At 43.5% G+C, this 15,744-nt stretch overlaps 1 protein-coding gene across 2 annotated transcripts in view; it reads right to left on the bottom strand.

The window, feature by feature from the left end:
- Nucleotides 1-3,486: 3,486 nt before the first annotated feature.
- Nucleotides 3,487-15,744, bottom strand: part of ANKRD29 (ankyrin repeat domain 29) — a 36,997-nt gene continuing 24,739 nt past the window's right edge. For both annotated transcript variants that reach the window (XM_076329831.1, XM_076329832.1), the window contains 4 exons: nt 11,773-11,871; nt 11,213-11,308; nt 10,045-10,143; nt 3,487-8,462 (listed from right to left, as the gene is read on the bottom strand). In XM_076329831.1, the coding sequence (XP_076185946.1) occupies nt 8,379-8,462; nt 10,045-10,143; nt 11,213-11,308; nt 11,773-11,871 (378 nt within the window). In that variant the 3' untranslated portion in view covers nt 3,487-8,378. The remainder of the gene's footprint in view (nt 8,463-10,044; nt 10,144-11,212; nt 11,309-11,772; nt 11,872-15,744) is intronic.

Raw genomic sequence — 15,744 nt, 5'->3', positions numbered from 1 at the left:
TGGTGCCTCCATCACACCAAACAAGTCCTTTAGTTGTCCATTAGAACCAAATAAGCTCTTTTGCTCACTGGACACCCTGAGTGGTGTAAAGGTGCCTGCCGGGAAGCTCGTGTAAAATAGCTGCCTGCTTTGTTCTGTTCTGCGTCTTTGACAGAAAGCCCTGAGCGTTGCCTTTAGAGGTGTAAGCCTTGCTGTGAATCCATTGCTTTAATCAATGCAGAAATGAAACTTGTGTTGCCGCTTCCACTAGAAACTCAAGCGCCTAGTGGTAATGACCTTGTAATTTCTAGATGGCAATCTGTCTGAATCTGACTTGTGCATACAAATGGAAACACAGTACGTGATCACTTTGCAACAAAATCAATTAAAATGTCCATTGCTGTTTATTCTCCATAATTTATTATGAGCCTTTATTATTTCTATTGTGATAGCACCCAGAGGCACTTGCAAGAAGTGGGAGCTACGTTAAGCAACTCCCTGAACATGGGAAAGCAGGATATTCTCCTTGCACATCTTGCAATCTGTGTGAAGACAAGCTGCAACAGGTGGGTGAGAAGTTTCACCCAGTTTCTCACACCTCCACTTTTTTGTAGAGCCAGTCCAAACCACTACAGGTTGTTCCAAGAATATTTATCCAGCCAAACCAGAATAATACTTGTACTAAACAAAGCTGGTGTTTCCTATTCGGCGTTGTAAGCAAATAATTTTCTTTTCATCAAGTCTCATTTGTCAGCCTTCCTCACTTGTGGAGGCCTGCTTGCCTTTTAATTACACCTGCCTCAGTGTACCTGTTGCTTTGGTCAGAGGCTCTTGGCTTTAGAGTTCCCATATGGGATCAAATCAGACTGAGGGGCTGAGAGCAATTTGCCTGATGCTGCCAATAGTCACTTAAATGTACATGTAGTATGACAGGTGATGCTGAATCAAGTCTTTTTATCTTTTCATCTTTGTACCTGCCCTAGTGTATTTTGATGGCTGCTCTACCAACCTGTGCTAGTGTGTCCCTATCTAACCTTAGTAAGTCCTATAGTCACTCTTTAAGATCACATCCTTTCTGCATTTATCATTGAGGTCATTGAAACTTGTTCATTTTTATTACAATTAGGTGAAGTTATTTATTGCCTAGTAGCAAAAGCTTGGGACTCGAATTCAAAAGATTCAAAGTTTGTTCCAGTTTTGCTACAAACTTGCTGGATGATCTGGGCAGGTCTCAACCTCTCCAGCACAATTTCCTCTTCTGTAAAGTGGTGCCAATTGTGTGGCAGCATGTGGCCTAAGAACTCCAAAACCAGGTGTCAACCAGTGAGCTGTTGAAGGAAAACACTGTAGAAATGCAGGTTATTATTGCAGCAGAGTCTGGAGACATGCTGCACTGGTTGCTGTGAGCAAATAGGTGCAGTGTGTACTTGTGCCAGATACTGTGCATAAGCACTGATATGCTAACAAATTCAAGGTTTGACCTATTAACGGCTGCGTATGGCTCCTGGTTTGCATTAACGTTGGTTTACTGAGTCGCTGTGAGCACCATGCTGCCACTTTGTGAGTAACTCAGCATTTGCTGTCGAAGTGGAGAAGATGAGCAGAACTGTCACAGGGGAGTCCCTGAGGGCACTACCAAAATCTGACTTGGCAGGAGGAAGAGGAGACAGGTTTATGAGCCACAATTCACCTGAGGAACAGCCTGTTTATGGCTGGACTTGAAGGCATTTTGTCAGTTTTATAACGTTTTGTCCCAGTGAGTAGGGTCCGATGCAGTAGCATAGCCAAGGGAGCGCCTGCAGAGACTGTTCTTGGAGTCTTCAGAAAGTGGAATAGTTCTTCTGCCTCTTCATGCGATGTAGTCCAGACAAGCAGACCACGAGGTTCTGGTATCACTTTTCCAACGGGATTATAGGAGCCTATACCCATATGCTGGATACAAAGTATGTACGCATACATGTTTACGTATATACCACACAAGAACACATCTGTGCAGTACATTTAAAATTACAGTCTGTTTCAGGCCTGTGTTGTAGGTTAGTGTCATGCTCCACCTGTGCATCCAAGCCAGTGAAACATTGGCCATAGCAAAAAGTTGCATCCCTTGTTCCTTCCTGACTTAGCCGTGTTCCCCACGGGCACACCCCAGATAGCTCTGCTGATCCCTGCTCCCTGGCAAGGTGCAGCACTATGCAGCCCTTGTGCCAGCTCTGACCGAACTGACTTGACATTAAAAGCAGGACATTAAAGCATTAGTCCAGTTAAAATGCCTTGTCAACATTGTGAGAGCGAAATGGATTATTTAGAGACAACTTAGGTATGTGTCTCAGATTTCATTTTGCCGTGCAGCTACAGCCACAGTTGCTAGGCATATGGTCTTGTTATTGATCTCATGAGAGTTAACATCTCTTTAAATCACTGAGGAGATAAAGCAAAACATTTATTGATTCATATATTTTAAGATCAAGGAGACTATTATGATCACATAATGTTAATTCCTGCATATCATATCATTTCATCCAGTAATTCTTGCATCAAACACAAAATGTTTCAGGTGAAACGCATCTTTCAGAATGAAAAGTAATTTTTTTTTTTTAAAACTCAAATGATGAAGGAATCATCTCAGCAATTTGTTTCAACAGATAATTATAACCTCACTCTCACTCTTGAAAATCCATAGCTTGAAGTTTGGATTTGTCTAGTTTCAGCCTCTTGACACTGTTTTGTTATGCTTTCATGTGCAAAATTAAGGAGCTTTCCACTACCAGAAATCATCCTTTGTAGTGACTTAGGCCATGAACAAGGCACAGTGCTTTCTCTTGATATTTTCTGAATAGATGGAGATGCTTTACTGAGTTGTGGCTGTAGGAATTTTTGATGATGATTCAAAAATGTAGCTCATCACAATAGAAGAGTGTAGGAATAAGGCAAAAAGCCTGGGATGTCAAACACAAGGTCAAAAATACAGTTTTCAGTGTAGGCTCTTTTCCCCTTTTATAGCACGCATAATCCACTGCATACCATAATAAGCGTATCAGCAGGGTGTTGACTTTTTTTTAACTGAAGTAGGTCAGATCAGTGTAAGGGCCAGTTTTACATTTAGGAATAATAACAGAACCACCAAGACATGTTTGACTAACTGAATAAAAGTATAGTCTTATTCCTTTGGTTCCTAAGCTGCTTTTTATAATCTTCCCTTCAGATCTGACCTAATGGATGTTAATGTCAAGGGGAGTCTGTCAGTGATGCCTGGATCTTTGAAACAAACCTTGTTATGTCATGCTAAAGTAAGATTTCCTGTTTCTCAAGCCAGGGCATTGGCTTTGTTTGTTTTGTGAATGCTATCTCATCTGTAAAGACCTGGAAAATAATAAAAGTCTAATCGATCAAGTGGAATAGAACAAAGTGGTCTTTACATAAATAGGAAATTAATTCTGGTATTCTACAAAGAGAAAGAGCAGAATACAGAAGAGAGGGAAGAAATACTGAAGTATGCAGACAAGATAATCCAAGTAGTATATTAATTTTTATTGAAATGATGGTATGGAAAAAAGTGTTTTAGCAAAGCAACATTCCTGTTGCAGAGTATTAGTCCTACGCGTAGTTACATAAATTTAGATAGGCTTTATCAAATGCATAAAAGGGCAGGTCAAAACAAACTGTGGAATTCAGAAAGTATGAAACTGTTGTGACATTCCCAAGGACCAAATGCAGAGCCGCTGTGAGAAGGCACAACTCCATTTAGTCCCATGTGTGCAGTACAATATTCTGTTGCTGGAAAAAGGAGCCTTGTGTATAATCTTTGGTTGGACTCGTAGCAAACGTTAACCTTTTAACACTGCTGACCCAAGGGTTCCAGACAAAGGCAGTATTTTATGTCTGTTCAGTGTTTACATTAAGTGAAGTACAAATGGGCCGGGGTTTGTGCTACCTCATTTTCTGTACAATTCTGAAATTTCTGAGACAACACAAGATTTGCTTTATTTATGGATTTCCCAGTAGTCACCATGACTGGCTGAATAAAGAAGGGTGAATTATTCCTGCAATTAGGCTCTGAGGCAAATAATCAACGTTGTTAAAATGCATTAAATATGACCTGTAGCTGTTTGATCTGGTGCTCTAATCCTCTCAGCTCCTCTAAACTAAACAAAGGTGGGTGGATCAATAGTGAGATGGTTTTGCTCCAAGGGAAGAACAGCATGTGCAAGTCAGGAGGTACAACGTTGCCTTTGGTATCACTACTGAACAGATGTCCCTGCACACTGCACTGCAGTGATCATCTTAAATTAAGAGCTCCACGTATTTGGGACCTCTGAGGCTACACCACTACCACGTCACTGACGGGATGCCACTTCTTTCTATACCCCATGAGCCTTTCCTTGTGCTCATCCCCATCCTACAATGGCTTGATACTAGTGAAATAAAAGAAAGATGCCCTGTACTTTTCCTTGACTCATTTATGTAGCCTGTTCTTGGTTGCACATCCTTTGTACTCGCTTGCAGCTGATGGGAATTCACCAGGCTATAGCACCTGCATAAATCCCAGGTGGAGAGGACAGCAGGCTGGGCTCCTGGATCTGAATGTGCAGAGGGGCAAGCCTAAAAGCAGCGTGCTAGTGGAGCTGATTTTTTGGGGGGTGTAAGATGGATATATATGGCACTTTGGGGGGAAAAGAAACGCCAAAACCCAACCCAAAAAACAATTTGGCCTGTTACCCTGTCCCAGTTCTACTTCACATCATTATATGGTACCTACCTTCATCTTGCCATCTATGAAATGGATTTGGTGCCCCTTAATTTCTAGTCTAAATTTACTCTTTGTCTGTTGACATGAACTGATGAACAGCTGCTGCATTTCACTGGCATGTGAATGAAATCATTTATTTCCCTGCCTCCACCCGCAATGCATTTTGGAACTTACAAAGGTAATAGTGTCTGCAGAGCACTGTGAAAGCCTTGGACAAAAGGCATGACAACTATGCAAAGAACTACTGTCAATATTAGTAATCACTTCAGCCACCAAGGAAAAGCAGGTTTCCGTTTTAGAACAACAAACAAACCACAGCAGTATTTACTGAGCACTTTAAAGATAACAGCAGCTACATAAATAGTAAGAATTATTAAGGTTTCTTTGTGAAAAGGTTAATTGCATGGTGAGAAACAGTATTGCAACTTTCTGCAGGCAGAATAAGCACCTTTTGGTTAGAGGGAACCCAAAACTAAAACCAGCCCTCTCTCCAGAGGCTCCAAGATGAAACAGATGCTCCCAACGGGAAGGTTTCCATGCCTAAAAATCCCGTGTTGGCTGAATAGTGTCTTCGCTGAAGCTAGATTCAACTTCAGCCTGAACGGGGCAGAGAAAGACTTTGCTGCCAGTTCTCCACCATGGAGCCACACACACACACAGCCTGTGTGCTGTATCAGCCAGCACTAATCAGAGCAAGGAGGGAGCTATAAGCCTCTCCCTTCAACCTGTGCTAGCCCCACATTTCAGATTTTGTTTAGAAATAAGAAAAGCCAGTTATAGCCCAATATCACTCAGAAAAAGAGGACCTGGTAACTGCATCCTCTCAGAAGAAGGTCAGCAGATGCTCTGTATGGGATGCAGCATCCCAGCTGTTCTTTACTTCTTGCACGAGAGCCGCGGCTGTGGTGGCCAGTCACAGAGGCAGCTGGACACACAACTTGGAAAGTCTTACTCTAAATGGTGGGGAGCAGACATGCATCTTCCCATGGACAGGCATAGTTCAAGAAGCAGCTCTTTGCTGAGCAGCTGCCCCCTTTGGGGTGAGACCACTCTCACAAGAAAATACACCTGGCAGAAAGGAGAGGCCACCTGCAGATACTGGACACCTGCATGTTGTTGTCTCAGCTTGCTTACTGCAGCTGTCATAGGACCACTGTTGGCTTGCCCTGTCCTCTCTCCTATGCTCTGCTATCAGGAAAAAATAGGAGACCCTCACCAACAGTGGATGCTTCCACATTTTTTAGGAAGACCGCTTGATCATTACAGCCTGTCTGATATTAAGAGTATTTATTGCTCACCCAGCATGACTACTGCAGACCTTCTAACGATTACCCTCCTCCTTTACAGCTGTGAAAGGGCTTTTCATCTTAAGAGTGTGGTTGTTCCCAGCTGTTGATCTGAAGAAACTTCAGGGAGAAAGATCAATATTGAGGCCAGGCTGCCTAGAGTCCCTCTAGCATTCTCCAAAACAATATGTTCATCTTCAATCCACCGGGGGCTCCAAATAAACCTATCCTCTCCAGTGTTCCTTGCTAAAGAAGTTAGAGTCTAGTCCTGTGTAATGCCATGCAACTTAAGTTCCCAATAAGGCTCTTGAGATTTCTGCATGCTCCATATTTTTTAGTCTTTTGCAGAACTTAACCCTGGATACAATCATCCTCTAAGCATCTTGCATAATTCTTTGGTTCTGTACCATTTCGTCTGCAAGTTTCTGTTAGGCACAACATTATTTTAATTTAAAAATACAGCAGCATAAATTACCTAAACAAATAGAATTTTCTGGTGTCTTCTTACATTGTTGGAAAACTTAAAGCTTTAAAACTTAAAACTTAAAGCTTTCCTTTCTAATGCTGAATTTCTATTCATTCAATTTCTATTGAATAGCAATTCCAGTTTGCAAGCAAAGGTATGCCCGCTTCTGTTCGCTTCACCAGAACCCCGACTTCTTACCTAACTTACAAAAAGAATAACTTTATGATTTGGTAATATATATGGCTAATTTGCACTAAGTAAACTACATTCATTTATGCTAGCTCACTAAAAGATTTTTTTTTTTAACTCACTGAAGCAAAAGTTCAACAGTTCAGCTGGCAAACATTTTTTAAGCAGGGAATATTTTGTTTCCTTACAGTCATCTTCTCTGTCTTCAACTTTTAAAGCAATTTTTCAGTCATTTGCCAAGGTTTGAAGGCAGGTGAAGTGCCTGGATTTATGTACTGAACTAACTTTATACCTCAGCTCACTGTAAAATAATCTCTAATGATTTTGTGGCTAACAGGACATAGTATATACTGTTTATACTGCAAAAATGACTGGGTTTTAATGGGGTGTCTTACAGCAACATGGTTAAAACATAGCTCTTCACAAACCGTCTACAATTTGCGCTGCCTTCCCCACACAGGCACTAGTAGCGTGTCTAAGCATCTCAACCACAACAAAGGCCAAAATTGCTGTTGAGAGTTCATCTTCCATGGCCGTGTTAATTAGTGGGCTTGTTCGAATATGGCTACGTGTAACCCTCTCACCAGCTGTTGAAACACCTGTACACTGCGCACTTCTCCCTTAACTCACAGACCTGGGGAACATGTGCATTGCATAGTAGCTGTGAATACTAAACCATCGTGTCACATAATATGCGTGTGCAGAACATACATATACTACTTGTATAGCATCTGTGCTGTTGTGCCTGACAGCTAAATTTCTGACGTACTTGCGCCAGTGAATGGTATGCCCTGGTTGGTTTGCTCAGTAGCCGGTCCTCCCCTACCCACAAAAATGCATGTATGTAGACTGTAGGATTGGGGATGGATCCCCACAGCACTGTGTACGCATCGCAAAGTGCTACCAACTGCTCCGCTGTGTTTCTGTTGCTGGACAGACTGACAGATCAAGATGCTACAACTGAGGAGGACATCTCCTTGCTTATTGTTCGGTCGGTAGCTTTTGTCATAATTTGTAACGCTCTGGATCATTTTTATGGAGCTTCATGTAGTAGCCAAAATGTTACCAAAGCCCTGGGCTGGCAGGAGGACTTTTCCTGTTGGGATGTCGCAGGTGGAATCTCACCTCTAGCCCCGTGCGGCACTTGGAGGTAGAGAGGAACAGTCAGAGCTAGCTCTGCCAGCAAAGGGAGGGCAGCGGCACCGTGGGCCTGCTCCAGGACCAACTGCATCCAAACAGCTGTGAGGTCTGGGTGTCCTTTTGACACAAGGGCTGAGTGTTCCCGACCCACACGTGCGCCCCGAGGCACCCGTTACAGGTGTGTGGCCATGCCAGTATGGGGACGTGTGTCTGAAACGGCGGGAGCACTTGCGCGTGCGGGGATGCGTACGCTGCAGGTGTGGAGGAGGAAACGTCAGTGCTGGGACCGGTGGGATCCTGGAGTACAGGCAGGGCTGCAGTGCAAACGCAGCTCCCAGGCCAAACCCTGCTCCCACCGCAGTCCTTCTGCATTCGGTGATGCCAGGCGGAGGTCCTAGCCCGTGGCGACCCCGTGGCAAGGGCCTCTCTTGCGTTCAGGGAGCATGTACTGGAGAGGCTAATCAGTTCTGCAAACTGTTCCAACAAGCCCTTCTCGGGTAACCTAGATTTACTGTCACGCTACTGTGGTCAGGGCGCATCTCTGTCAAACTGCATTTGCTACAGGGCTGCATTAGCTTTTCCTTTGCTTTTCCTTCGTACGGAGGAGTCGGAGGATGCGTTCATTTTTTGTTAGTTCTGCTGGCAGTTCATTTGCCTGGAACAAAAAACAGCTTGAGGTTAGCAGAAATGAACGAGTATTTCCAAAACATGGCTTCAAAGCATTAAACTCTAAAGAAGATGGTACTGGGCATTATAATAACGTGCTTATTCCAGTCTTGTCTCCACCACTGTTGGAGATATGTTAAGAAGTCACCTTTCCACACAGTGTGCAAGTCTCACTCAAGTCTCCAAAATAATCCCAGCGTGGGATTTGAGTGGTCACCTTATTTTGTGCTGACTGTCCAGGCCAAATGGTATCCCTTGGGCTCCCTATGCTTCTGCCACAAAATTAGAAGAGAACATAGCTGCTGATTTTTTGGGGGAGGCAGGTCTTTAAGTACCAAAGTCCATAAAAATCCAAGGAAAGACTTCAATTGCTATGAAATAGTCAGTGCTATTCTGTAGGATTGGTAATAATAGAACATCAGAGTTTGGTCTCCTGTATTTATTGAATACAATTTTGGTAACATAAAGTATTTATAAAGAAGCTACTTCTGAAAATCAGTAATTCTGTCCTGCAAATGTACTCTGTTGTGTCAAATTGCAAGTTATTTAAAAAAAAAAAATCAGTAGGAGAGGTTATAGCCACAGACTTTCTTATACTGAACACCCTCCTGCTGCAAATCACTGTCAGTGGCAGAAAAATCTTGCACATTGTTTGGATGGTAGTATCAAACCGAAATGCTTATTAACACGACCTACTGTTTGCGAGGCATTAACTCTGCTGCCATCAAGTGGAATGATACAGAAATAACAGGCATAGATTTTATATTAAATGACCAAAACATTTAGAAGGTATATGCTGGATAACTTGTATTACAAACTTTCATTCACCCAATCATAAACCAGAAGTAAATACCAGACCACCCATTCATAGTTTAACAAACCCAGCTAGATATCAAATACTAGTGGCAAACAGTTCATAAACACAACTCAGAGGAAGACATTTTCATGGAAATTATCAAACATGTAATGTTAAAACACTTCACAGAATAAAAACAAGACAAGTTTTCTGCAGAAAAGTTGCTGCCATAAAATGAGTATGAAACTATTTCAATAAACGAACACATTTATAGTAATATATGGGAAAGACGCATGTAATTTGAGGTATTTTTTGCATTAGCAATATGCTGAAACGAAAGGCACCCAGATATATGTTTCTCTTGCTGCTGAAATGTCTTCCTTGCACATTTCTCACATTAGACACAAATACAACTTATGACTTATCAAAACAGTGACGAATTACTCTTTCTCTAAAATGCAACCTAGCTAGCCCGTGACTAGCTATAGTTAACAATTTAATCTGTGGTGCTCAAGTGAGTGAGTACATGGTTTGGTTATTCTCAGATTGATGTAACTTCATGAGTACCGGCATCACCAGCGGCACTGCTTAGCACCCTTATAGATGCTTGTATACAGAAATGAATGGACCGAATGGTGGTGCTTCAGGAGAGGATCAAGAAGCAACCATGGACCGACACAGAAATGTGGACTGCCACCACCGCCGTGGCACGCACGGCTCCACTGCTCGGTGCTCCCCACCTGCTCCTCGCCTGGGACGGCGTGCCAGGACGTACCTTGTTCCTCAGGCACGGGTCCGCTCCTGCTTCGAGGAGCAGCGCCACTGTCCTCGTGTTGCCACTCAGGACGGCCGCGTGGAGAGCAGAGGTCCCATTCTAGAAAATACCAATGGAGATGTTTGTACCGTGCGTGGCAAGCAATCAAAAGGCAGTGAAACACAAATGTTTGCAAAGAACAAGCCTACAAACAAGAAAGAAGTAACACGGAAGAGGTCATCAAAGGTACAGGGTCTGATTTAGACAGGGTGCTGGCAGGCTAGTGGGCTATGAAGGAGGTGATTTTAAATGCTTTAATAAAAATGAGAGTCAAGTTCCCTTTACCACAGCAATATTTCCTTTTTAAAATTACCCTTGTCAATAGATTAGAGGTGAAATGAACACAGCACTTGCTTCTGCTTGGCAAAATCAGCCATTAGCAAGTGAAACAGAAGCACAAGCAGTAATGGAAACCATCTGTGCATTTTATCTTCTTTCTCTGATGATTAATGATCTCAATGTCAGACAGCTGAATGGTGGTTTTTTTATGGCTGGCCTTTTGTTTGTGGCTGCAAACTGACAGTTCAAATAAGTGTGGAAGCTATTTCATACTTGTAACTAACAACTAAGTTAATGCCACCTGGATTTTCAAGTACATCAAAATTGCAAATTGGTTGCATGCGCAGAGGCTATCAAAGTATGTGATTTATAGGCACATAAAATTAGATCAGCTATTAAAAAGCAGCTTCCAAATATCTGGTTTTTTTCAAGTCACTTTCTGAATTCAGAGGAAAACAAAATCAAGTACAGAATCTGCTCACAACAGATCTCTCAGGATACTATTTTGCTGACTAAATGCAACAGAGGGCAGGGTATAACGCTAAAAACTGCACTGTCGAGAGCAATCCATTTCCTGTAGAAATAAAATCAGATGACAAAAAGCAGGAGAATTCCTTCTACGACACAATGTACTTCCTCATTCCAAAAAACAAATTCACAATTTCGTTTGAAAAGATTCATTTGTGTGTGGCATTAAAGGCTAAATAAGGTAATTTCATTTTTCTCTTCACTTTTTTGAGCTCAAGTTCCTTATTGTCTTCCACTGGCATAGTCATAAACATCAGGTCTTTCATCAGACCCTTTGCCCTCTTGAGTTTCTGCCTAAAAATCTGTGTGTTTCACTACTAACCTTCAGCAGGCCAAGCGTGGGAGAGAATTTCAGCAACTCTTCTATCACATTGTTGTACCCTTTAATGGCAGCCTTCAGTAAAGCAGTCGTACCGTCCTTTAAAAGACAGAGGAAGGTCAGTTCAGTTGTTACCAATACTTTACCCATGTTCCCCTCGGCTGGAGGGAAACGCCAGCTCTCCCCCACACCTCTGAGAGGAGGGTCTCCTCTGCTCATTGTCTTTGAGGAGGCACCTCCACGGCATATGCTGCTGGTTTTAGGGCATCTGGAGGATTGTTCCTCTGGCAGGTGAAAACTTCAGGGTAAAATGAACTAGTGACACCATATATCATCTTTGTCTCTCATTTATATGGACATTTCCATTCCCTTATTCCAGGAGGTCCCTCCAGGAAGCTGTCCCAGACACAACAGGAAAAAGGGAGCCCATGGTGGGACTTCGCAGCCTGGCAAACAAGACGGACACTGGGGACACTGGGCCTCCATTCAGGCAGACTTGCAGCCTCAGAAATAGCTAGGAGGTGTTCAGCTGCAGACAGAGCTCAGGAAGAAGTGCTACTCACGTCCCGCGCGGCGTCTCGCTCAGCTCCCCGGAGCAGCATTACTCGCACCACTTCACTGTGACCCATCTGCGATGCAATCCACAAGGGAGCCGTCCCATCCTGCAAACAAAATAAGACTGCTAGAGGTTTCACTTTGAAATCCTGTGCTCCCTGGTATTTTACCGCCCAAGTCTGCCTACTGGAATGGATGTACTTCAATTTCTCAGTTAAATCCTGCATCACAGATAGACGGGGGGGTAGATAGAGACTAGATATAAGGAAGAAATTTTTTACGCTGAGGGTGGTGAAGCACTGGCACAGGTTGCCCAGAGAGGTGGTGGATGCCCCATCCCTGGAAGCATTCAAGGTCAGGTTGGACGGGGCTCTGAGCAACCTGATCTAGTTGAAGATGTCCCTGCCCACGGCACGGGGGTTGGACTAGGTGACCTTTAGAGGTTCCTTCCAACCCAAACTGTTCTATGATTCTATACGGAAAGTTGCTTCCAAAAGCACATGTAAGCTCAGTGTATCAAGTCAGAACCACTCCAGTTGTGGAGTAGAGCCACCCTTAGCTGCTTTCTCTTGCATAGTTGGCCTGAAATGTGCATTGCTGTGCAAACATTTAAAGCCCTCTTTGGCTTACCAGTCATGCCTAAAATACATAGGGAAGTTTGAAATGTAAAGGCCAAAGGTATCCTGTGTACTTTGAACTCTAGGTGGCTAGACATGACAGAAGATATAGGTAAATCTCAGCATGCACGGGCAGATTCTGCAGCTCGGTCTCTGTACCTATGGAGTGGAAGTTGTTTATAGAAGCTAAGGAGCAATGCAAGATGATCACCAACTTTCCATGCTAAATTACATTATCCACCCTTAGGGAACCTGGTAAAAACATCTTGCCTTACAGTGATGGTAAGTATTTGTCCTGGTTTTGGCAGGGATAGAGTTAATTTCCTTCCTAGTAGCTGGTACAGTGCTGTGTTGTTGATTTAGGAGGAGAACAAAGTTGATAACGCACCCATGTTTTAGTTGTTGCTAGGTAATGCTTACACCAGCCAAGGACTTTTCAGCTTCCCATGCTCTACCGACTGAGAAGGCTGCAGGTGCACCAGAAGCTGGGAGGGGGCACAGCCAAACTGGCCAAAGGGACATTCCATACCATGTCACGTCATGCTCAGTACATAAACTGGGGAAAGCTGGCCGGGGGGGCCGCTGCTCGGGGACTGGCTGGGCATTGGTCAGCGGGTGGTGAGCAATTGAACTGTGCATCACTTGCTTTGTGTATTATTATTACATTATTATTATTATTGTTATTATTATTTTATTTCAATTATTAAACTGTTTTTATCTCAACCCACAAGTTTTTCTCACTTCTACTCTTCCAATTCTCTCCCCCATCCCACTGGGGGGGGGCGGGGGGGAGGAGTGAGCGAGCAGCTGTGTGGTACTTAGTTGCCGACTGAGGTTAAACCACAACAGTATTTCACAGATTTTATCTTCAAGCACTTCACTAGAAAACAAGGCAATTATCGATAATCCAGCGTGAAACAATCTGGTTTGGAAAAATTGTCCTGTGCAATCATTATTTGAGCAGAAAACCTCAGAAAATAAAATGCACATTCAGAATAAGCCAAACTTTGTGATGGATTTCCATCCCAAAGGCAAAGGTGAGTTGAAGCACTAGAAGTATTTCTTGCCGCAATTAGAATTTAGTTTTATGTCTTTTCCTCCTTTTGCTTCTAAATGGCCTGATTCTCCAGACTACAGGAGGACCCCAGTGGTTATGTGGTGCCAAATTGATTCTTGTGGGCCTTTAACAAAAGGTTTTGCCTGTTTAATGCCTGGACTTTAACATGAAAGTGAGGCCTCTCATAGTAGGGTGCCTGCTTCTGCCTTCGGCGCTTGCCAGTTCCCCTCGCTGCCCTCAGCAGCCTGAAGACTTGGCAGGAAAAAGGAAGACAAAAGATACTGGGGCTTCCAGAAGAGCCTTAATGAGAAGTTTCAGAAGAAAACAACTTTTTACTTTAAATAAGATGTTTCCACCTTGATCAAAGAAGCAATCTCTCTCCTCAGTGCCAACTGAAGATTCATATGACTTGCTCGTGGAATCAAAAAAAAAATTTGTTGAACCAGTTCTCTGCTTTCTATGGGCTAGCGACTTAATCCTTTGGAAGAAACAGAAAAGTTATTTCTTCCTTTGATATAATATTCTGGGCTTCCCTTTCTCTGATTCTGAGAAAGAGTAAGTGCACATCCTGAGATCTTCAGTCTTCTCAAATGGTGAGGAACAGGATCTTTGCCCACTCTTGTATCATTTCTCTATAAATTAACTCATTGAAATTAGTGACTGACCTCATTCTAGTTTATAGCCTGTTAATACAATAAGTGTTCTTTGTGATTCAAAAATAACAAAGGCTGTCTTGTACACAGCATATGTGATGTTAGCGTGATGGCAAAAACTGTCCCTCTCCAATTTATGGTGTTTTCCCCACCAGTAAGCTGACACCTCATATTTTTTCTGATCTCCCCCCACCAGAGGGCTCTAGAAAATAGCAATAGGGATGCTAAAAAAGCCTATAAAACTTGGAAAATATCTGAGAGCAGCCTACACAATCTGCATGAAGATCCAATGCTGTGCAAATCCATGCTTCTGTTTACACAAGAAATGCATGCACAAGCACCGCACGGGGAACATAGCAGCTTTCTTTTACTCACAATGAAGTTTGTAAGAACAACTCTTGTTTTCAGGTATAAATGAAAAGGAGCAGAAGGCAATACAAGTGTTGGGTAACATCACTGTTACTGTTAACTGTCCTTAATAGTACTGCTGTTCGAGATCATCCTCAGTATCTCAGTTATAGGCTAGAGGCAAAATTACTTTGTGAGAAAGAGTGACTGTCTTGGAGGACTTCTCCTGAAGAGAAGAAAGATAATGAAGCTGATGGTGGGCTCACGTTGACTATTGTCAGCTTCTCTCTCTGAAGCAAACAGCATCTAACAGGCAGGTTTATGCAAACACGTATAATATTTATATGGAGTAGATGAGATTTCTGTCCATTTTCATGTTGGTGTATGGTGCAGAGATACTGCATTGTACTAAGGGACCACATGAAGGGGGAAGGGCATAAAACCAGGCTCACTAGAGATGAGCCTAGGGGTGGTGTGCCGATGCCGGGGGTGAAATCAATAGCCCAGTTCAAGTGCATCTACACCAATGCATGCAGCATGGGCGGCAAACAGGAGGAGCTGGAAGCCATTGTGCAGCGGGAGAGATATGACTTAGTCGCCATCACAGAAACATGGTGGGGTGACTCTCATGACTGGAGTGCTGCAATGGATGGCTATAGACTCTTCAGAAGGGACAGGCGAGGAAGGAGAGGTGGTGGGGTGGCCCTGTATGTTAGGGAGTGTTTCGATTGTATAGAGCTCAACGATTGTGATGATGAAACAGTTGAGTGTTTATGGGTAAGGATGAGGGGGAAGGCCAACGAGGCAGATATCCTGCTGGGAGTCTGTTATAGACCACCCAGCCAGGATGAAGGGGTGGATGAAGCGTTCTACAAGCGGCTGGCAGAAGTCTCTCAATCGCTAGCCCTTGTTCTCGTGGGGGACTTCAACTTCCCGGACGTCTGCTGGAAGTACAACACGGCAGAGAGGAAGCAGTCTAGGAGGTTCCTGGAGTGTGTGGAAGACAACTTCCTGACACAGCTGGTAAGTGAGCCTACCAGGGGAGGTGCCTCGCTCGACCTGCTGTTTACAAACAGAGAAGGACTGGTGGGAGATGTGGTGGTCGGAGGCCGTCTTGGGCTTAGCGACCATGAAATGGTAGAATTCTCGCTTCTTGGTGAAGTAAGGAGGGGGGCCAGCAAAACCGCAACCATGGACTTCCAGAGGGCAGACTCTGGCCTGTTCAGGACGCTGGTTGAGAAAGTCCCTTGGGAGACAGTCCTGAAGGGCAAAGGGGTCCAGGAAGGCTGGACGATCTTCAAGAAG

Source organism: Aptenodytes patagonicus, chromosome 2 (genome assembly GCF_965638725.1).
Source record: "Aptenodytes patagonicus chromosome 2, bAptPat1.pri.cur, whole genome shotgun sequence".
In the NCBI taxonomy this organism is placed as follows: Eukaryota; Metazoa; Chordata; class Aves; order Sphenisciformes; family Spheniscidae; genus Aptenodytes; species Aptenodytes patagonicus.
Note: the sequence above shows the minus strand (reverse complement) of the source record. Positions and strands in the feature narration are given on the sequence as shown.